The sequence below is a fragment of the Coturnix japonica genome, chromosome 13, assembly GCF_001577835.2.
Source record: "Coturnix japonica isolate 7356 chromosome 13, Coturnix japonica 2.1, whole genome shotgun sequence".
Classification (NCBI taxonomy): domain Eukaryota; kingdom Metazoa; phylum Chordata; class Aves; order Galliformes; family Phasianidae; genus Coturnix; species Coturnix japonica.
Window position 1 is genome coordinate 3,293,324 of NC_029528.1, and position 23,983 is coordinate 3,317,306.

The following is a 23,983-nucleotide window of genomic DNA, read 5'->3' on the forward strand; positions in this document are numbered from 1 at the left end:
GCCGATTTCATGGCTCTGGCACACTTTAGAGTGTAGCAAGATGCCGGTCCCCAGGCTGTTATCATCCCGCTGCCTCTTCACGACACCTGGATGTCCTGAGGCGGAGCTGCCCCACTTCCCTGCCAACACACCCGGCAGGTGCTTCGCTGGGCACAGCGCGAGCACTTCAGTTCCGCTCCTCACCCGACATGGGGGTCTTCATCCACAACGACCGCTACGCACTTGGGGGGCGTCTCAACGCCCCGCCCCCCGGTCGCACCGCCGCCGCTCTGCCCGCAGATGGCACCAGACCTCGGCTGCTGCCGCGGACCTCGCTCACGCATCCTCCCGCACACGCCCGCAGCCGCTGACGGAGCCTGGCGGCTGCTGCCGGCTCAACCACCGACCGCCTCTCCGACCGCAGCCGCACGAAGAAGAGGCGGCGGTGCGCGGAGCTCCGTCTCGCAGCAGCGCGCGGAGGTAGGGGATCCTGCAACGTGCAAAGTTCGCGGAGCTGCCCCCGCGGGTTTTGCTGGGGTTCGGCAGCGCGTTCTTTGCCTTTGGTTGGCGTCTATGCCCGGCCCGGGGTAACGCGTTCCGTCTGCGCTCTCGCCGCTGCTCCCCTCCCTTCAGGGCTGGGCGGTTGGGTGGGTCTCAGCGGAGCTGCCGTCTCTGCAGCCAGAAGTTGCCGAGAAAGGCGAGGGGAGCGAAGCCCGGAGCCGGGTCTCCTCAAACTTCCCCGCTCGAGAAAGCAGCCCCCGCGACGCCTCGCTTCTCTCCTCTGCTTGCAGATGTCGGGGGTGCTGGTCATCGCTGCCTGGTGCTTCCTGCAAGTGGAGAGCCGGCATCCTGAGATCGTCACGGGCAGCAGCAATCACGGCAATTTCCTGGACAATGACAAATGGCTGAGCACCGTTTCGCAATACGATAAAGACAAGTACTGGAACAAATTCCGGGATGTAAGTACGGCTTTGTTTGCCGCATACTTCGTGTTCGCTTCGTTTGTACGTCTTCGGTGGTGTGGCTGCTGGCTTTTAGAAGGTGTGAGTGGAGGAGAGATGCAGCTTGGGCTGCTGCTTGTGCTGAGGATGCTCGGAGCCGTTTGGGAGCTGGGCAGGCAGTCCCGGCGTTCTTGGTTCCCCCATCGCTCGGTATGCGTGGGGCTCCACGTCGGTGTTATGGAAGCATAACGCTCTTCGGCTCTCCTTCGGGGAGGAACTTTGAGAGAAGTTTCAGTGCCTGCTGCATGAGGGGCTCGTTGACTGTAAATGATGAAAGAATGTGTTTGTGAGAAGGGAATATTTACCGGCTCGAGCCACAAGGTGGTAAACACCGAAGGCTGCTGTTGGGTTTTGGTTCTTTTCTGCCTGTAGGTTTGTCAGAAAGTATTTTATTGTCCATTCAGATCGTGGAGATTTGGGCAGTGGTGTGTGTTTGAAGGATGCAATGCTTTGACTCGGTGCTTTTCAGCCTAGAAAATAAGCGTAATTTCAGTATGCATTGCTAGATGTATCTGTTGAAAACAAATCGCTTTCTTAACAGGGAGCTTTGAATTTCACTAGTTTGGACACGATGGGATATAGGACAGAAATCAGACAGAGAATGGAAAATGCAACACCGTGATGCGTGTAACGATTCTGGAGCTCCTTTTGCTTTCGTTGTCTGTCTGTTGAAACAGCTTTGTTGGAGTGCACACAGAAAGGCCTGTGCTGTGTTCCTAAGGCTGGACAGGGGAAACGTTGCTTTTGATGATCAGGAGCAGCCTGGGGTTAAATGCTGCATGGGATTTGTGTACCTTGGCTGCAATGTGCCTGTAGGACAGGGAACAGTGTGTAAGTGGCCGGCAGTTCTGGTAGTGCTGTTGTGTAAGTTTGCTGTGTCAGTGGTCCGCTATTTATTTGTTCTCATTTACGAAGCTCAGGTGCTCTATAATATATTGGAAAGTTAAAGTTGGATGTTACGCAGTTTTCTCCATAGTCTTAACAATACACCTTACAATGCAAAAAGGAAGCTTCAGTTGTTGTAGTTAAATGTTACCTGGCTTTGCTTAGCTTATTCTCTCTGTATTCTTATGTAGTTCTATGTCTGAAAAAGCATAATGAATTTCAGTGTAGCAAAGTATGGATTTATCTGTGGCACCAGTTCTTCTATCAGAACGCGTATTTGCATGCAGTCACTGTGATGACATTCGCCTCTTGGGGCTACTGAAGTTCTCATGTAATAGATTCCTGGAAAAGCCAGCAGAGGAGAGGGTGTTAGTTCCTATATCCAACTTGACGTGATGATTTTGTACCATCTGAAATCATAAACTGAAAGAACAACTTCCAAGTTCATAAAAAAATATTTGTAATTAGGGTCAAAAAATATAGCAGGAGACTCTTCACATCTTTCAACACTTTCCTTCCAGATTGAGACTCTGTATTACATTAGACTCATGGAACTCAAAGATTTGTTTCCTTTTATGGCTTAAATAGATAAATTTAAAGAAAGCTGGAGTTCTTGCAACTTCTCTTCTGATCCCCTTTCCCAAGCGTGACTGTCACAGACATGATTTCTCTTCTTAGGAAGAGGTGGTTGGCAACGCTGTCCTCAGCGAGGGTTCTGGAGCTGGGTGATCATTAAGATCTCTTCCCACTTAAACCATTCTGTGATTCTCTATTCATTAATATTAATTCTTTCATGTTTTAAGGTTTCACAGCTGGAAAAGTCATTTTTAGAGCTGTTAAAAATATGAAGTCTGTAAAGCCTCGAAGTTCCCTCCCATAGGAAGAGCTCTTAAGCCAGTCCTCTGCCAAGCAGAGGCAAGTGATATAAAATCATGCATAACTTCCTATTCAGCTGTTTTAATAGTTCTATTTAATTACTTCAAAACTTGCATGTTATAACTGTGTATGATTACCCATGAAACATTTTATGTGGCAAATTAATAGAGACTGCTAATCATCCTCTAAGCATTTTCAAAGAGAAAATATATAAGCTTGCATACATAATTAAACTTTTAATAACATATTTTCAACCAAAGTAATTTTAGTGCATCATAATCTTCTGTGAGAGCTTCTGTGCACAGAGATGAAGACATGCATATGTACAGTTTCTGCCAGCATGGAAGATGCAATAATGACAGCTCGCTTCTTGCAGCAATGCAGATGTTATTGGAAGAAATGCAGTTCTGGCTTCATGTCTGAGATATCTTGGGGCAGACTGAATGCAAAGTGCTTCGTGAGAAGACACATGGCAGAATTAACTAACCTCTATGTATGGCATAGATTAGCATCATGTTTATAACCGTTGAATTGCAGGGAAACTGTTTTCCTATCTTCCCTTCGTTCTCAACCTGTAACTGTGCATTGTTACTTGATGAAATTCGCAGTGTGGGATTTGTGCAAGAATCTGGAGTTTGGAAATGGCCTTTGAACTAATGCCTCCTTGGCATAGACTAAACAGCTGCTACAGAGCAGAGGGCCTTGGCCATAGCCTATGGAGCAGCAGAAGCAATGTTGCAGTAACAATTGTATCTACCTTTAGTAGCTTTCCTAGTTTTAGCTCACATAATATATGTAATGTTGCACAAGTGTCTATATAACTGCGTCATTATGCACAGTAGGAGAATCACTGCACATATGGAGCTCAGATTTGATTGCTGTAGATGTGGCCACTTTGAACTGTTTGTTGCATGTAGTGTGCATGTGTTGCATGTAGATCTGCATTAATGTTGCACTGCCAGCTGGTTTCTTAACATATGGAACACAACTCGATGTAAGATTTTAAACTGGGGTTCCCTCATCTTTTTTCAGTTACTTTCAAAAATCAATTGGTTGGTCAGCCATGTTGAGGTGTGGTCTGATATGGCCTGATTTGAGAGGACAATTTGTGGCTTTTTGTTTTCTCTTTGTTTTCTGATGGACGTATATCTGTTATATCCACATAATCAGGCAAAATTGTTCAATCTGACTGAATTTCACAATGTAATGGTGCTCTGTAACATTTTCAAAAGGCCACAAAGGCTCTCTTTAAAAAAAAAAAAAACACACAAAAACTTCTCAATATAATCTTTTCATGTGGCCTGACAACCATTTGTGCAATATTTACTTGCTTCAATTTTAAAGCAAGCAAAGCCTGTTAATGAATACTTAGGATAGTGTGATGGACTTAAGATTGTGTGATGGATGTGTTGTGAAGCACTTGCTCTTGAAAACCTATTAGATGGTCCAGCTATCAAGTTTCAACAGTAGTGTGATGTCTCACTATTGATATGCTTTAAGTATGGTCTGAAATTGATGTTCTTGCCTTCTACCCCATTTTCCCAGTCTGTCGTGGGCTTTTGATGCCTCCATCATTCAGTCAAATCTGTCAAGAGAGATTAGTTGGTTTAAGAGGAGCTGGAGTGCAAATTTAGCACCTGAATATGAAGTGAATTTGTATACATGTAAGAGGTCATACTGTAGCATCTCACTGTGTTCATAGAGGCTTGGCACAAAGTAAAACTCCTAGTGTTAGACCTGTCTTCATCAAGATTATGTGGACACACCAATTCTGTTAATTCTGCTTGGGCTTATGTCTATTATGTTATTAATGCTTACATAAATGAGGTAATAAATTCAACTAGCTATGGATTAAACAGCAAAAATAGAGAAGAAAATAAGTTAAAAGAACTTAGAGGATGTAATACAAACCATATGAGGAATTTCTATGAGGCTTAAAGTGAAGAATATTAACACGTATTGGTTTCAATACTTGTTTATGTATGGAAGGTTGCCAGACCATGTCCAAGCATTAACTAAGCCATTTCTCTGAATTTTACTGCTTGCAGCTTCAGTTCAGGCTATCACATTTATACTCCTATACATTGTATGTCCTGAGATGTCTTCAGGCTGTGCTCGCCTAATAAACAAGATGGGAAATATAGATAGATAGATAGATAGATAGATAGATAGATAGATAGATAGATAGATAGATAGATAGATAGATAGATGGATATAATTCCACAAATTTATTGTAGGTAAATAGTTGCATATAAGTATGAGCAGTTATTTGTAGGAGATTAGATAATATATTCGGTTTCTGTTGACATAGACCACCAGCCCCTGATGGAGTTTGATGAAGAAATGATTTTGGTCTTTATTCATGTACAGCACTTGTCTGAGCCGATTGAGTTCATCCTCACACCTGTGCAGAAGTGCAGTATGAGGTCAGTGTGGGGTGGTAAAGCAAATACAGGGCCAGGAATTGAAGGAGATACACTGTTCCAGCGTCGGCACCAATGGGTTCAGGAACTTTATTCTGGCTTCTTCATGCTTCTGCACCTGCTTTTCTTCTTGTTCCACTTAACCACTTTCATTTGTTTAGCCCATGATTTGGAACATGTGACAGTGAAATTTGATAGCAGAGTTGGAAAGCCTGGCCAATGTACAGAAGGATTGGAATACCAAGCAGGTAGGACTTGAAGACCTTGAGAACTCAAGTAACAGAAATGAAATGAAATTTTAAAGTACAAAGCAGAAGGTCATGGAACTGAAAGCTAAAATGAATTTATTCTGGGTCCTGGCAGCTTAGCTTGAAAAAGATGAGAGGGAAAATCTGTGTGCTTTTATTGATTTTCAGTGTTATTCTAAGTAACAAAAGTAGTGCTTCTCTGAAGAGAGGAAATATACTGTAAAAATGCATGAAATGAAAGGTTTTTTTGTTCTGACAAAGAAATAGAATCATACAAAGCATAGGAGAGAATTCTTTAATTAGGAATATTGTGAGCACTCGCGATCACTGAAATGGAAGAGAGATGAATTTTTACAAAGTTGATGAGTGAAATGGCTCATAGTGTCATAGGAAGAGATGATACACGTTGCAAAGCTAATTCCGTAAGGGTATATTTGCTTCAGAAAGTGTTTAGAGAGAGGGATACCAAAAGCAACTTTGCATGAAGTTGAGATAGAAAGTAGAAAACTGCTAACAAAAATAACTTGATTTTAGGATATAAGGACATTAATTCGCTCAGATTTATGGTTCTAAAGTCAATGAGTTCTGTTTCAAAACAGAGCTTGTATGTTAATAGATTATGATACAGTCAGTTGTAATAAGAAAGCTTGGATTTTTTGGATTTTAGAACTCCAGAGGCCTTTGAGTTTTTGTTCCCACCACTTTGTTTAGGTTAAACCCCCTTGAAGGTGGTTGTTTTTCTCCCTGTCTGCATAGTTTTTATTCTGGTAGATATCTCAGACACTCGAGTATCAGATGTTGTGGGATTTCTGTTGTCACTTTCACTACAGGTTCATGCTTTCAGTGTGATCTCACTACCAAGGACCTGTTCCAAGATAACACCCAGTACACTCAATGCTAAGGGGAAACTACTTCATTTGGGATGGCATTTTCTTCTTCTTTGTTTAGGTCTACAGGATTAATGAAGTACTATCTCACCCGCAATTTATTACTATGCTGTTGCATTTTTTATTTTCTTCACCTCAAATGTAATGACAGATTTTCCTTGTGGTATTAGTGATCGATAAATTTATTCCTGGTGAAACCATTCAGGACCTGCAAGTTACATTGTAAGACAGTCATAAAGGAGGGTTTCAGTACACTTAAGGAATACCTAATGGATGAGTGCATCCTGTCAGAAAAGTGGCTGGGTTATGTAACAGGACATGGGCACCTCAGACTTGCTTCCTAGGAGATTATCATTCCATGACTACCTTTAGATTTAATCGAAGGTGAGGGCTGTATGTCTGGATTCTGGCAGATCTGGACTGAAGAGCAACAGAGTTGAAATATGATTTACAAGTTCACTCAGGCACTAGCATACTTTCTCTCTTAGGGCAATTCTTATTCAACAGGGAGGCAAGGCTGGAATATAAATGTAATTGCAAAGTACAGTTGAGATGCATCTGCCTAAAATGTATGAAGTTTAAAAGAGTAGCAGAATATGAGACCAGATTTGTGCAAATGTAATTCACTGTCTGCTTCTTACAAACAGAATAGACATGCTTTAGGGGAGCTGTTAGGTCTGGCCTTGAACTGGTGATTGAGCACCTGGTGAAGGGTGTGTGCAGGCACAAGCAAATTATTTGCACCTGTGCTCTGCATGTGACTAGAAGGGCTGGACCCAGGGTGGGCTCATATGTGGGTCAGCCACTGAAGGGAGGGTATGCCTGGACCTGGGCTGCTTCCTGAGAGGGTGTGCTGTGTACTTAAAGAGCCCCTTCACCACTGGGGTGCGTACATCTTTCTGTATGTGACTGTTGGTCTACCTGCAAATACTTTGCCTGGTATTGCTAAGAACCTGTCAGAAGCAATTTTGCTTCTTTGCAAGCAGAACATATGCTTACTGATAATGCGTGTCTCAAACTTGACACTTTCCTTCTGCAGTGGAAAGGGGAATAATAATGGCATTTATGTCAGAATAATTAACTTGGGAGGTACAGAGAGCCTACCTTTTTGTGATGAGTTGACATGTATCCACCTTGCCTAGAGTGACCTGTGACTGCAAAGCTCAACAGATCAGTGGAAAACTATGATGTTAGTTTCTGCATTTCAACTTATAACTCCTATAGTTTCCATGGACTGCAGTAACAAATCATGTCCCTGCTACAAAATCCTGCATATCTGATGCTTTCACTGCTATGTTTTACCAGTTTTTAGAGTAATCGTTCTGGGATTCTACTGCTTTCTGTCAAATACTGCATCTGAGGTATGAGAACTTGTTTTCTTTTTCACAATATGTTTATTCAAAGGCCATTCAATTATTTCAAGCATGAATTAAACATCTCTAGTCTAGAAAGTACATATCTGACAGATTCCAAAACAAGGAAGTGGAGTTGACACAGCTAAGTTAAGGTGATGCTGCTGTCTCCAATGTGACTTTCTGTATGTCTGCCACTTTGTTTCAGCTTTATGTGGGACCTTTTTGCAGCTAAGATATCAACCCTTAGCTCTGAATAATCTGTCATCAGGTAGATTAACACCTGTGGTTATCATTTGTGGATTAGCTCTTGCAGGCTGGCAGCTGAAATTGAATTATATATTTGGACTGAATGTCTAATGCTTAATGAGTTTCAAGGTGAAGATATGATTCAAAATAAAGTTTACAGATAAGTAATTGCTAAGCTACCAAAGACAGGCTTTGGCAGGAACCAGAATGGCCTTTATCTGTCACTTCTACAGCTTGGATTGTAATCCAGGGTAACAGAAAGTCATTCTCATTAAATAGATACAAGGGGGCTTCAATTAATTGTGATTTTGGCTGTCCTTTTAATGAACTTAACATCATAAATCCACTTAGCTGATTGCTTTCTCCTAGGCAGGTCGAAAAATGCATGATTAAAAATTGCAGGTGAAGTAACTATTTCAGGCTGGTTTTCAAGAAGTCTCCACGTATCCTGGTATACCATTGGATTCTGGCAAACACTGGGACTGACAGAGGTGGTGATTCTTACCTGTCTGTACAGGTGATTTTGTAACTGTCCAATTGGGAAATTTGTCTGTATATGTACACAGTTTAATTAGAAATTTCACAGAATATCTCACTGATAGTTTTATGTACGTTTTATCTTGGAGAACAGTCCCCACCTTTCTGTGCTTGAGTTTCCTTGGCTATTCAGATATCTATCTCAGCATTGTCTCCTAGTACTTTTATACCATCCTCTATGCCTTTCTCCTCTTGTTGTCATGGTTGGGCTACTTTAACATGAACAGAAGATCAAAGCAATAGAGGAAGCTGCAGTCTCTGATCTGGGAGTGGGTGTGCAGGCAGGAGCAAGGAGGTGCTTTAACTTCCTCCCTGTGGATGCTACAAATGATTATTGCAGTGTTAAGAAATGAGGCTGCAGCAGGAGGGTGCTGAGCTACTTTCTCAAAGGGAAGAGTAGAGAAAATTGTTTCCAAAGTAGTGTTCCTGTTTGTGCTAGGAACGTTGAGATCCTTGGTAGAATGTAATGGTAATTGTTAAATATTAGTAGAAGCAAATTTTAGATGCTTCAGAAATGCGGTGATGGTGGTTCTACATCTGAATGTATTTTCACCTCCCGTAACTGCTATGGCTGCTTTCATGTTTTCCTGTACTGTCATCCCAAAAACATGAGATGAAGATATTTTCACTGACTATCCCTACATTCGTACCAAAAAGAATTGCTCTTCTATATTATTCCAGTATGTTCCCTCTCCATCATATTGCAGGGGATGCAGGGATGCGTATTAGTAATATTTTATTTGTAATCTTTTTAGCTGAAAATTTAACTGTACCTACAAATGTTCATTAAATAAATTGTTCTGAGTTATCACTTCATTCATGACTGCTGTGCTTTGGGCATCTCCAATTCCTGAAAGAACCCCATTACTCCCCATTGTCTGTGGAAAAGCCAGTTCCTGACGTTCTGTTACATCTGCTCTTTTGTGGCATTCTTTCCCACACAAATTACCAAAGCAATTTTTTGACGTGGTTAGGCATACCAAGTTGTAGGTCAAGATTAGAGATCCAAGCAGAGGATAAAGCTTGTTTCAGAGTTATCCATCATCCTAATGCCAGATCTAACAACCAAGTGTGTGTCATGTAGTCCCAGAACAGTGCTCTTCTACTGATCTGAATACTGTGCTTGAATACAGAGAGATAAAGCTTGACAGTTTCCTTTGGGCATTCTTGCCAGCATCTGACAGCAGTGTTTAGTGGGTTAAATTAATTCCTTGTTTGGTAACGTAAGCTTCATTCAGGGTGTATCTGGGAGAAACTTCATTCGTGTTTTCTATGTGAAGCAAGACTAACCAACCTTCCTGATGTTAAGCTAATGTTTTGTCTTTAAATACTAGGTACGTACAGCTTTCCAAAAACTTAGGTTGACGATATTGCTGAGGTTGGAGGGGAGAGAAGAATAGGAAGGGATTTGGAGAGGATACATCCGCAAGCTGTTATCTGCTGCTGAGTGTCCTGGTGGCCCTCGCTTGGGTAGCAACTGTCCTTGTGAGCTTCTGGTAGCCCCTACTTACAAAGTGTTTGTGATTCTGGGCATGGTTGTGAAGATTCTCTTGCTGAGTATACGTAAAATGTTTTAGACTCCAAGAAGCCGTAGTTGGCTTATTGTCAGATGAGAAGCTGTAAACATCTGCCTCTGTGGTCTTCCTATTGTGGGACTTATTGTGTGGTAAGTGCTATTGGTTTTAATGTGATAAACCACACTGATGCATTGTGGGTGAAATACATGTGCTTTAACGAGTGTTTTCCTTGCGGTGTATTTGTGGATATCTGGAGCATTCGTAATTAACAGAGGAACAGATGGCAAAATCTTGGTTTAAAACAGAACATCCACTGAATGAATGATCATGCGCTGCTGCAAGTTCATTTGTGAAGCTGAAGCAGTTACTTGGTTCCCTTGGATGGTGCTCTAATACAGCTGAGAGTAAAGAAAGAAAGATTTTTGTAACAGCTGGTGAAGTCCAGTGTGTGTGTAGGACCTCTATAAGGCAGGACATTCAAACATCTCCTGGATGCTAATTTCTCATGTAGCATGAGGATGATTTTCAAACAGTTATTGTTCTACATAAATGAATTGTGCTATGTCTTCATATATAAAGCAAATAGAATGAAGCATCTGTACGATTTTCTTCTAGTCCTTATTTCCATGCAGATGTGTACAATTGTGTCATCTGCTAAAATGTAGGGAAGCATCATAATGTAGCTTATTATCATAAAAACTTGTTGTATTTTGCTGGTGTACTTTCAACTTCAGAGTTGAGCTGCAGTTTTTCAAAGCTAGGAAACATGAGAAGATTTTGTCAGCATTTCACCATGACACTTGTTTCACGTTGAAAGCCAGAGGGCAAAAGAAAGTGATTTCTTTTGGTCCATGTAATCTTTTTAGAAAGCAGAGGTAGACCTGCAGGCAGGAGCTCTGAGATTTATATGAGGTAAAGCTTGGAATGATGAGATCTCAGATGTAAGATCTGATTGATTACCTAAGTGATATGTTTCTCTGAATTCAGAAGTTAAAAACAGTTGATGTTCAGGAGAGCAAAAGCAAGGGGAACAACAGAAAGCTGCTAGAGGAAAATACTGTAAATATACTTTTCATCAATGAAGGAAAAACATGATATTTCTCTCTCCCAGAGGTACTGAATGGGTTATTGCAGCCAGCCAACTCAGAGACCAAACCTTTAAGGATAAATGAAGCCCTGTTAAAATGTTTATCTCTGTGAGATGACCTGTGTTTACCTTTGTCACGGTGAATTGGGCAGTCTCTTTGTCTCTGAAACTATTTTATATCCTTCTTTATACCTGCAGACTGCATGAACGTGGACCTAAAATACTGTTTTCTGTAAAAACAGTAGTGCCATTTCCTCTGTTTGGAATTGCTATTACCTCTAAAAGTGTGCTTTGTGCTTTAGGCAGTATCTGTAACATCCAGTGAAATGATGTTTGATAGCTTACATTTTTTCTCCATATTCTGAACTATAAATTTCAATGTGTCGTGTACTGTATTTTCTTATTCCATCATAAACTCCCTGTATCTTCTCACAGTGAGTGCTTCATGGGATAAGTAGGCAGCTTTGCTTCTGCTAGAAAACTTTATCTCCAATTTTTGTGTAAAACTGACATGTGGGATGTTTCCAGTATGAATGCTCACGTTTTTATGTGTTTGCCATATATCTTCTCTGTGGGCACAATGTACAGCTTCTCACCTGGTTTATTTCCCAGTTTCGCCTGACTGTACATCTGCTTTGTGCCAGCCTTGTAATATCAGAGGAGATGACTTTCTCTAAGATGTACCATGCCTGGGGAGAGCTGGCAGAAAGCTGTATTCTGCTGGAGCCTGTTGGCCGTTAGGAATCTCACACCAGGGGCATCACAGCAATAGTTTCTAGTCACAAGTTCTTGGCTTCAGAGGTAGATGTTCCTTAATATCTGAAATATGGAATAGCAAGATTTATCACCCTACTTGCAGCTTCAATGGTCTTGAAAGGCTGAAGAATTATATAGCATTCCCTGTAATGACAGAGTTTACTGTTACCTGCTGAGTTGCAGAATTGTTCCTTTCACATTAGACTATAACTTGCATCGATGTGGCTGTAAGGAATAAGGAAGAAACGAAGACATCCTGAGTGTCCCAGCAGAGTAGTATTTAGGACTGTATTTATTGACTGGCTCCAAGTATTTTGATATAACATGGGAGACATACCACAAGAAGTTACACAAGGTTGGAAACCTGACTTGTTCTTTTTAAAAGTATCATTAAGTTACTCTCTGCAGCAGCAGAACATGAAAAATATGCCTGGCATGATGTTATAGAAAGCCATATGAAATCTGAAGTCAGGGAGTAAACAGCTCTGCTAACACTTTAGGGGAATGACAGGAGGGAAAACAAAAAGCAATTTAATAAAGCAAAACATTTACTGCACAAAAAGTGTTCCTTTATGGGGGAGGGGAAATGAGAACTGTTGACTACTTTGTTCTCAAACACTGTTTATAGGTTGAATTCCTGATTTGGAGGGATGTCTTACATTCCTGAGCTTTCTGGCAAGGTAAATGTATGGTTCAACTTAAACCATGCAGCATTTACACCCTGCTGTGATCATCCAGTTCTTTCCTCCCTCCTTTGTTATGTGTCAGCAGCAGTGCAAGCCCTTTATCTGTTCACCATTTCTGAGCATAACTTTTTATTGGGCCTATACACAGACTGCATGGGTAGGAGATGGGTCGTGTTGTTCTTCTTATGCCTACATAGAATACATCAACTGTCTTGGCTTTTATCTGTCTTCTAGTTCACTCCATGTAAATCTGTCAGTGATTTCAGTTCTGTGCTCAGTTAAGGGTATGCGGTGTGCAAACAGGAAAAGCTGTAAAGGTACAAAGTAGCTCTTCCTTTCTTTCAGCTGCATCGTTTGGATTAAATGGCTTTACTTTTCTTTTCAGTGTTTACTTTCTGAAATAACAGAGTGAGATACGTGGATTTATAGTCTCTAAAGTCTCTACCTTACTGAATATAAAAAAAAAAGGCTGTTTTCTATAGCCACACCTTAGTGTTTCAAAAATTCATAGGAAATTCCCTAAAGTGAAGCCATGGGAGCTATTGCTGTAATTTGGATAATAAAACCAGTAAGCAAAGGTCAGGCTAATCATCTTGGACAGCCTTGCTTAATAAATGAAATACCAGCCAGTGTTAAAAAGTATCCAGCTGATGCTGCTTTCATCCCTATACAATTGGCAATGCTCCTGGGTTGATGCCTGAGAGAGGTTTGGTACTTGGCCTGGATATGACTGCACGTAAGTGGACTAGGCCACTAAATCATTTGGCATTTCTGACAGTTGTATCCCAGAAGAGCTCTGGGATTTCTGCTTGTTGCAGCTGTGTAGTATAGGTGCTCTGGGGGAAGAATCCTGATTTTCTCCATCTAATTGAAAGGGATCTTTATGTCTGGTGACCAATTCTCTGACTTGTACTCAATTTGGTGACCATTTCATACTTAGAGTCTCCGGTAAAACAAATAGGATATCTTCCTGCTCTGTGCAAGGTTAAGCTAGTATTCCTGAGAGAGCTGCTGCTAGTAGGACTTATCCTTTAGGTTACGTTTTCTCCCTTTGGAAACACTAAAACACCTCACTGATGTTATTTGAAATATATAGTCTTTAAATATTCATTGACTACATAAGGGTAGATGGTGTGTTTCCTGAGATTTGATTCATAATAAATCTGGTACATGCCTTAGGTAAGGAAGTCTTAGTGGAATCAAAGCATCTTGGGTTACAGGATCTGGATTCATTATGGATGAAAAGAGGATAGATAAGATGTCTGCAGGCTGTTGATGTGAATTGTCCACTTGTCCAGCTGGTTTCTTGGCTAATTTGAACAGCCTGTAAAGATATAATGGCTGCTGGAGAGGAAGAGATCTTAGCTTCTTTAATAATTAATAAGCCACTAGACAGTGCTGTTTCAGAACCATCAAAACTGTGGGTCTCTAGAGCTCTCTTCAAACAAGGACTTGACTTCTGTCTCTTGCATAAGACTCGACCAAGCATTGACACACAGTGTTTTCCAAGTATGTCCTTTCTGCTCCTTTAGACTTGCTGCATTCTCTGATTGGCTGGAAGCCACTTGCTCTTATCTCTGAAGTTGACTTTAAGAAGGACCTCAGTTCTCAAGGCAAAAAAAGAACTCTAAAGGATTTCTCCTAAAAAAGGTTGTTAGCAGGCATACTCAAAAATAAATGTCTTCTCTCCTTCCCTGTCCCCACTTTCCTCAGTGAGCTGAAAGGACAGCAGTTGGTTGAATCATCCATCTGAGTCATACAAACAACTGTCATTGTTAGATGTAAAGATGAGCTAAGAAGCTGTCACTTGCTTGGGAGCATTTTTATTTTTGACTCACTTGCCCAGTGAGGGGGTAGTTTCTTATCACCTCCTTTCACATGCAGAATGATGGAGCCATGTGTTCTCCTGGCTATAAGCTTTACTTCTGGAAAAAAAAAAGCCATGTGGTCTCCTGGCTGACTTTGCTTCTTCATTCTTATTCTGTTTACTGTTTCCTCACTCTGTCATCATGGTTGTCTTTCCTCTTTGCAATTTATCAATGTTAATCCTTCTCACCTCCCTTGTCGTAGTTATCTTTCCTATCTTCTTCCATTATCCAGGTCCCATGAAATTCTGCTTCTAAATATTGCTGTCCAGTAAATCACAGCAGCATGAACTTCCTTCCACCAAAGTTATGGTGTTGTGGTCAGTCTGATTCTGATCGTACGCCTGGTTCATTGAGAGCTGGTGTATATCCACCACTATCCACTGCAGCGTCACGGTACATGAAGAGAGGATGCCACTGCCATAAGATGACAGAACCTCTGCAATATTATGCTAATTTCTGTAGCCACAAGTGCTAGGTGGACAATGTTGGTATGTTATATCTTCATACCATGCCTGAAGCTTTATACAAATTGCTGTTTATAATGAAGTTAAGTGCTTGCACTGATAAAGCTTTATCATGTTCAGATTGAAGATAATGCTTCATCATATTTCAAAAATAAATAATAAATATTCCCCCAGGTTCCCTTATCTTCTTCCTGGAAAACCATGGTTCCTGCTTATCTGATCCCTTACCCATTGAAACAGTTCCTGAGAACCTGACAAAGTTCAGTGTGAGGCGTATCACTTCCTTTTATTTCCAAGAAAATCCACTGAGGTTCTTACACTTCAGCTACTGACCATCCTGCAGCCAATGCCTTTTGTGTGCTCGTTTTTCTCACTGTGCTTAGACCCAGTGTAACCAAGAGACTTTGGTAGATCCCAGTAAGCTGTTCAAGAAGGAATTGTGCTCCACCCATAGTGAAGTGGCGGAAAAATGAATTCTCTTCCTATTCTTTATATGCTGTTAATTTTTCTTACTGTTCTTGTATTGGAATCTTGTATTGGAATTTTCACAGATGTTGGTGGCATTCACATTTAGTGATGCATTTCTTTATCTGGTGGCTGACATTTGAACCCCAATATGTAGTTGCATAACTGGAAACTTCAGAAGCTGTTTTCACTGCAAAACTATTAATTTTAAGGTAACTTATTCAGTCCTCGCAGAGAGATTTTGTTCACATCAGAGAACTTGTTTGTGTTTAATGCCATAAAATATAGATAAGTTACCAAAAAAACCCAGATGTGTTTAAATCCTATAAACAATATTTTGGAAAATCCTCCAGTGACTGCTTTGTTTTCTAAGACTTTTGGAAATCATGACATACTTTGCCTGCCTTTAAAGTGCTGCTGTCCGCAGGATGAAATGTAGCAGCTGGTCTTACACACACGAGTTAACCCAAAGTGACCCTGTAAGGCTCAGCATCTGACAGAATCACAGTGTGAACCTGTAAGGTTGCGGGCAGACCTTGAAATAAGCAGTAGAAAGTGCTGACAGTTCTGAGTAAATGACTGAGATGGGACATTGTGGATCATGGTTGTGCATTTTACTTTGGGGGTTACAAAAATTCACACGATGTATTTTGTCAGATCAGTTTTATTTTGGATTTTAATTTGTCTTAAAATTGAGCTTGTCTTCTGTTTGAGTGGGCTCAGTAGTACTCCCTGAACCCACCTCAATGGCTTGCATTATAGGTCCATTTCAGAATGACAAGGTGACTGAATTTTCTTTTCCATTTCAGTGTTGTTGAATTCTGAGTGCTGGCAGCACTGAAATATTAGTCACTGATGGGGATTAGCTATTATTTTCAAGAAGACTTTTGACATCTTGGTCCTTTTAAGCTTTCACCTTAAACAAAACTAAACCACTCTTAATAGTTGCCTTTGTTCTTGTTTCATGGTTGAACACTTCTGTTTCTGATGTGCAGCTCTCTTGCCTGTGTTGCTGATCAAGATGAAATAAAATTCATATTTTTGAACTCAAACCTCTCCGTGGGTTTTCAAACTTTTTAGCCATCTGTAGATGTTTGTTATTTGTAGTTTTTGAATGTCTGTTGTTTCAGATTGGCCGACTTCTCTGGGACCAGAATTTCCAATTTCTGTTTAGTGGTGCCATTATTTTCCCATCAAAATGTTGAACCTCAGTCATTAACTTAAAGCCTCTTTCCTTTTGAAGAGAAGAAAATAATGAAAAAAAGCCTATTTTTCTACAACATTTTCAGCCTATTGCTGCCTAACGTAGTAGCCTTAAGTCAAAACGTATAGGTGCAGACAAAAAGACAATTTCAAGTAAGAAAACAGGGAAATCATCCAAATTATTGTTCAGCAATTGTTCAGTGGCACAACTCTTATTTAATGTGTGCCCTACTGCTGTGACGGCTGCCTTCCCATTGAGCTGTTACTGGTAGCTCTGAATTGTCTGCCCTGGTCAAATTATTATATATTAAAAAAATAATAATAAAAAAAAAATCAGATGTTTCTCAATTACAGATGCTGGTGGTTGTATTTTTTTTTTCCTGTTCTTTGGGAAGAAAATATTATTAATTCAGATTTTACAAATGGCCAATTTCAGTTGCCACTTAAACTGCCTTATTTTTATGGATTTTTTTTTCTTTTTAATGTTTTTTTGTCTCCAAATGGGTATGAAGATCAATACTCCCTTTCAAACACAATGTGTCGGATGATCTTGGTTTCCTTTTTCATTTGAAGTCACTGTTCTCTGTTAATGGCAGTCATCGCAACTGGGCTCCTCTACTCTGTAGAGCAAAAGTGGTTATGTACAAACTTGGTCTGAGGCAAAAGGACCTTCACCCATAGGGTCGAGTGAGTTCATATTTCTGATTCAACTTAAGCAAATATGGAGGGGATGTAGGGGAAATTCAGAGAAGATAAACTTTTTAATAGAAAGTCAACAATTGTTTCTGGACTTATGCAAGTGTAATAAAACGAGTATTAGTCACAGACTGAGACGTGCAGTATATTCAACCATCTCTACTTCTGCTGCAATAACAGCACATCTAATAGGGAAGGATCACTATGCTGCCCACAGAGAATCAGGAATATGCTGTTGTAATTCTGAGCATCAATTTGCATACATTAAGAAACAGGGGCTCTGAGTAAAGGGCAGTTTCAGCATATAAAATTTCACCATCTTCTGGGATGTTCAGATGTTTACTTTGTAGCACTTTATAATTCTCTATGCTGAGAATTATGTGGTTCATTTGAATTTCTACCTTTCTTATATCCATTTTTCTCCTCGTTACTTAAATTTCTCAACAAGAAGCTTGGCTAAAAAGGCAGGATAATACATTTGATAATAGCAGTTTGCCTTCTCTCTTCTCGTGTTTTGGATTCACTAATTTGCTTATTCTCTTTGCTTTCAATTTTCTTCATAGACTGGTTTGTTGTCTTACTTTTTTTTTCTGATTGTAGCTCTTTCATTTTAAATATATTTCTCCTTCCTGCATTAAAAATAATTTCATCTTTCTTTTAAGTATTTGTCTTTTTATATCCCTTTGCCCTTTATTTCTAATTCCAGTAACTTCTTTTCATTTCCTGTTTCATTATTTTCCGATCTTTAATCTCCTTTGCTAACTTCCATGCCAACTGAAGTTATTCAAGCCATTGGTGTACATTATAGTGAATTTTCACAAGTTTTAATTGAAAGTGCCTTTCAGGAGTACTTTCAGCAGGTAGAAGTGCAGAACACCTTTTGTTTTCAAGGAGGAGCTGGAGCAGGTGAAAATGAAGCGTTGACTAAAACCTGTTTGTTTTTAGTGACTGAGCCATTGAAGTTATGCCAAGTTACACATTTGAAGAGTTGATAAATAAATTTTAAACCTGATTATTGTTATTCTTCAACTCATAGTCTTAACTACTATCTACATTCTTCTGTCATATATTAATAGAGTACATAAAATCTCTCCACAAAAGATGGAAGAAGAGCGTATACGTTTCTAGATTACAAGCTCTGTTAGTGCTGTGTGCTTGTCAGAATGCTTCAGCAGAAGAGCTGCTGGTTGGATTACTGCAACGTGTGATGAAATGACAACATCAAGCTGATTTTCCTGTCCTCTCCCAGGGAATAAACAAAAATTCAGGAATTAATCACTTGCAGGAAATAGCATCTGTTGCCTTTGGAGATGATATTAACCTTCAGAGAAAGGACTGTATATTTATGTATGTGTCTGTTCTGTGTTTCTGTCTGCTCAGTTTATTTACCTTCACAATCTTGCATGTAGGTTGTTAAAATGAACACTTTTCACTTCCAGCGGTCATACTGGCTGAGACCAAACATCAGCCTAACCTATTATCCTGTCTGTGGCAGAGTCCAGTCACAGGTATAAAGGTAAAGACTTCAAGAATCAGGGTAGAATCAAATGTTTATTTCCCTTTTTCTCTTTGGGACAGCTTTTGTGTTGGGCACAGTGCTGTCCCCGCTGCCCAGTAGAACCTTGTAAGTCTTCTTTAGAGTCTTGTTTCTGATCCACACTAGATGCAGATGACAGATATCCATCTAATTATTGTGTTTTGTAACGATGTGAGCATGAATGCCTGGAGCTCTGTGGCTAGGTAGTTGTACAAGCTATACATGGAGGAAGGCATCCTGCATGCTACGGCACTTTGTTAATGTGTGGGAAAAACTCTTGGAAATAGTAGAAGCTTCTAAATGTGAAGGTGAGATGAACCTGAAATGGCCTGGAGATCTTGCTTTGTTTATAATGTATGCCATAAGGGAGTGTTACCTTGATCATTATTTAGCTGTTTTAGTCTGTTTAAATTTGCAGCTCTAATCTAAGTGAGCTGTTGTAACTCTACTCAGTCAATCTGCATCTCTTCTGATACTGTAGTTCAGAGTAATTCCAGAAACAGGCAGTCTTCTCTAATTGATTTTATTCCCTGTGATATTGCATTTGATATGGCAATTTTTGCTGTTAGTATTTCATCTGATAGCCCATCTAAAGTGCCTGAAATACAGTGTTTTGTACTACCTCAGATTGCATACCAACTGGGCAAGAATATTAAAGTCAACTTTTTGATATATTGGTATTCCTCTGTTTGATATTTTCCCTACAGCAGTTGATACAGTCAATTGTTGAAATATACCCCAAATAATGACTTAAAAGATTATCCCTATTTCACAGATCTCATAAGTTTTCACTGGAAGAGGTTGGTGTGGCAGATTTGAAGCTTTGTTTCCAAGTTTCCTACATTGTGTTGTATTCAGATATGCACAGTAAAAGCATATCCTAATTCTCTTGAAGTAAAACTATGGGGATACAAGTGTGTATATCTCTGGTATATCTCTGAAATGAATTCTATAATAAGAGTGGTTCATATAAATCATGATTATGATGAGTTCATGTGTTGAGAAATGCACAAAAATAGTGATGTTTTTACCTTGTTAAGTATATGACTGAAAAATAAAACAAATAACTAAAACAATAAAAAGCTGCCCAGGAAAGAAATTTTAATTCTTCTGGAAAAAACCCATAATGGGTTTTCTTATGTGAGAGGGTTAAAATCTCTAGCTCAGATTTTTCTCCTTTCCTTCATGTACATGACCTACTGATTCTGCTGGCAGCGTGCTGGTGTGATGGAAATGGCTGTGTTTGAGAAATGACACTATTTGATCTCACTGCCATATTATTTTGCTCAAGCACTGAATATTTGCCAGAGATGTGGTGTTTTTTGTCATTCATATAATTACTCTGTTATCTATGGTTGCTATTGATTTGTTGCACTTTTGTCCTTGGTCCTTTTACTGTGTTGGTTCTTGGTGTAAATATTTAACCTTTAAACATCAGGTAAGGAGGCATGAGTGACACTTCTCATAATGCAGTGCCCTGCTGTCCAGTATCATGAAGCATTTCCTACATTTGAGGGGATCTTCCTACAGACTTTCTTTTATGTGGAGACTATTTTGTGGCACTTATTGATACATTTTCCTGGGTAATGGTGGAAAAAAACGTTGTCAGTTATGACGAATCATGCAACAATTCTCCTTCTTCCATCAGATCTAAGTGCTTAACTTTATGTGGTTTGAGAAGCTTGAAATCAGCTGGTTTATTGTGAAGGTTTTTTAATCTGGCTTTGTGTTTATATGCATTTTCTCGAAGTGTTGTGTGCATGAGTAATGTCTCTCTCTACTGATAAATTAAATATAATTACACTTAATTGAGAAACCTTCAATGTCCTTGGTCATTAATGAACATTGCCCTCTGACAGTAAAGACTCAACAGAGTAATGTCACTTGACCTGGCGATGAAAACTCTCTCAAGGGTGATGGGGAGCAGGAAGATAAGAGAGGAGGTAGAGCTCATAGCTCACATCTCACAAAAAGAGCTCAAATTTAGCACAGTTCTTTCCAATTCTTTCTTTCTTAAGTTAATGAAAGGGCTCAATGTGTTCTAAGCTCCTCTTCCTGGCACACCTATCACTGGATTTAGGGTAGCTGTATGAAAGCAGGATTTGACTTCAAGCAGCACTGGTTTTTGTAGGTGATGTAGAGATGTTCAGGAATGGTTCTGTATCAATAGACTGCAGAGCATCTGTCTTCATGTGGCCGTTAGTGATTCCTGGAGGGTGGTGAAGTGCATCTGGGTAGGAGTCTGCACAGCGTGCTACTATAAAAACAGTGAAATCAGATTCTTACCACTATGAAGTCCCTCCCAAAAGCCAGGACTTGGGTTATATTATACAGCTTTAGCTGCAAACGTTTTTGAGGAGAAATCATCGAGTTGGACTGACAGAACTGGTTTGCTTTCCCATGGGTTGTGCTTATTGAAAGGTTTCAGATAGTTGTCACTGCTGCTGGAGGTGGATTTTGCTGTATATGAGTAGGAAGCTCGGGTGGGATTTGCTGTCTGACTCATACTTCAGTGGTTTCATGTGGGTCTGGTTGCCAGAGAGACTAAATGCTGCTGGACTTGGCTGGAAAAGAGTGGGGGGGGGGGGGGGGAAGAAAAAATGAGATGTCTATCAGGCTGCTTGTAGTAAGGGAAGTTTATTCCTTTTAGTCTGGAATGAGGACTATATATATTTCTTTTTGTCCTCATTTTGCTTCTGTTTTAAGGCCTGATCTGATAGTCACATGATGCATGAATGTTACTGTATTTGGTTTTTACTTGCATCATTGTCAAGCCTTTCTAGAACTGGGAATAGATGCCCTTTCATGTCTGTCCTTTAGTTTGACACTGTGTACCCTGCACCAGAAAGTGGGACATATGCAATGAAATGAAACCTTTCCTGTCAGCAGTCTGATGGATTTTAACTTTGGTTCAGTAGTAACCACTAGAGATACTTGGTGTCAAAGCAGTCAGATTTAACTGCCTTACATTTTTTAATGCTCAGAAGTCTTAATATTATGATGCATAATATGCTACATTTTTGCTAGTTTTGCAACTCAGAGTGGCTTGTCACAAATAATTGATCTGGGATGGTATTTTACAACTAGAAAAAATATACTAAGAACTTAATTAGAGTCAGCTTTTAATGAAGGTAATGAAAGGAACAGCAATAAATGGAGCAAGAACAAGATCCAAGTATTTCTTAGTGCAACTTATAAAGGCTCAGAAATGTGCTTATAAAATGTTGATCTGTTGTTCTGTGCAAGCTGAGGAGGGATGTGGTTTCTGTGCCATAGCCTGTTTGTATCCAGCAAAGACTACATCAGTCTAAACAAGTGTGGCATGCAAGGACAGGCTATATACATATAAATTTGTGTCATACAAGTTCTAGTGTTCCAGCAGAGATATTCAGAGTCTAAGAAAACCACCTAATTTTTAATCTAAATATATTTAAGGGCACTTCAACAAGTTAAAAATACTTGCTTGACTTGTGGTGTAGTTTTTAATGTGTCATATTAAATTTAAGTTCATTCTAATTTAATTTAGGTCATAGAATCACAGAATGGCCTTGGTTGATAAGGACCATAATGATCATCTAGTTTCAGCCCCTGTGCTATGTGTCATAGTGAATTCCTTTTAAAGCAATGCATGGATCAGCAAATTCTCTATTTGTAGTCTATCATATCTGTGCCCTATTGGATCTCATTAATTAGTTTGTAGTGCAGCACCTGTAGCACAAGTACATTCAAACAATCAAGTTTCATGATCTTGTATGTTATAAGTGTCATTAAAGTAGCTGCTGCAGAGCAGATAACTCCTTTTGGTACCTGGAACTTCTGTTGTGAGCTGTTGCCTCACTTACAAGTTTCAAGTTAACTTTATATAGCTGGATTCCGGTTAACTTCTTGCTATTTGTTCCCATTCCTTTTACAGATATATCTATATTTTACTCTTGGTTTTTTGTTGTGTTTTTTTCCTGGAGAACTCTTATTAAAGCAGCTGAAATAAATGTGGTCTGAAGAAACAGAGAAACATACATAATAACGACCAAGATGTAAACTGAACAATATTCACCCCAAAGTTTTACATACATTTGCCCAGACTCAAGTTTGTAAATCATGTTATTGCACAATGACCTCAGTTTCCTTTTAAATAGGCAAGTAGGAGATCTAAATGGCACATGGACAGTATCTAGAAGGCCATTTTAGTGTGTCCTCCTGGAGTCCTCCTGGCTGTGTAGATCAGCTCAAAGCCATGAGGTGTAGGTTAACCCTGCTTGGAGATGCTGGGTTTATCAGCTTGAATCTGTTGACGTGCTAATACAGTTGCCTGACTTATTGTCAGCTCCTGGCTCAGGCAGTGAGCTCATGCCTGCACTCTGCCTGCTGTTTATCTCCAGCCACAGCAGCAGCCCAGCAGTGCTGGTATTGCTGTCCTGGGGGAACTCAACACAATGTACTTGGTAGAACAAGGAGCCACAGAGACCAATTTAGCATTGCTAATTAGTAGGCTGTTTAGTATATTTACAATGTTCTGTATGATGATAAAGATAACTGTTGTTATGGAAGGCCAAGAGGAAGATGGGGTGTCCTACAAGCATCGTTCCTTGTCAGCACTCCAGTGGTGGTTTTATTAAATAGAAACTTCTGTTACACAACATGTTGTGTTGCAGTTTGGTAGTGAATGAAACAGACCTTCGGGTATCTGAGTGTGAGGGTTCTGTTTAGTATAAAAACTTGTTTGCTTTAGTAAATATCTGGTGGTATTGACTTTGCTTAAAAAGCACTTGCTGGGAGCAGGTCAGCTCATCTGGATTCTGAGTTTGTTTCTACCCACAAAATTCCGGGGAAAAATAGGAAATGTAAGATGAATTGTAAATGTTCAAAAACTAGAAGGCAAACAACCGCCTCTCATATGAAATCTGCTCACCTCTTTGAAATTCCTTTGCTGACAACTCGAACTCCAGATTTGTATGACTTCCTGGCTTATGGTGTTTAAATTCACATCACTGAGACAATGAGATTAAGATACAGAAGTCTGTGTAAAATCCAAAGGATTTGTTCTTTTCAGTGAAGCTGCTACATGAAATTTAAAGAGTGGGACTACGGTTTTGTTTACGTGGACCTTCAGGTATTCTCCCCAAATCCCTTTTGTTTTCAGTATTGTAACCAAATGAATGTGTAGAAAATCCAGCACTTTGGTCCTGCTCTTGGGTAGGACTGCAAGAGTTTCTTGCTGTTCATGCAATGTTATGTGGTGTATTAACATGTCCAGAGAAGGGAAAATG

General features: G+C 39.9%; 1 protein-coding gene across 2 annotated transcripts in view; it reads left to right on the forward strand.

Annotated features, from left to right (window-relative positions):
- The first annotated feature begins 235 nt into the window (after positions 1-235).
- The window catches only part of SPOCK1 (SPARC (osteonectin), cwcv and kazal like domains proteoglycan 1), a 255,659-nt gene continuing 231,911 nt past the window's right edge, over positions 236-23,983 (forward strand). For both annotated transcript variants that reach the window (XM_015875878.2, XM_015875879.2), the window contains exons 1-2: positions 236-459; positions 771-938. In XM_015875878.2, the coding sequence (XP_015731364.1) occupies positions 280-459; positions 771-938 (348 nt within the window). In that variant the 5' untranslated portion in view covers positions 236-279. The remainder of the gene's footprint in view (positions 460-770; positions 939-23,983) is intronic.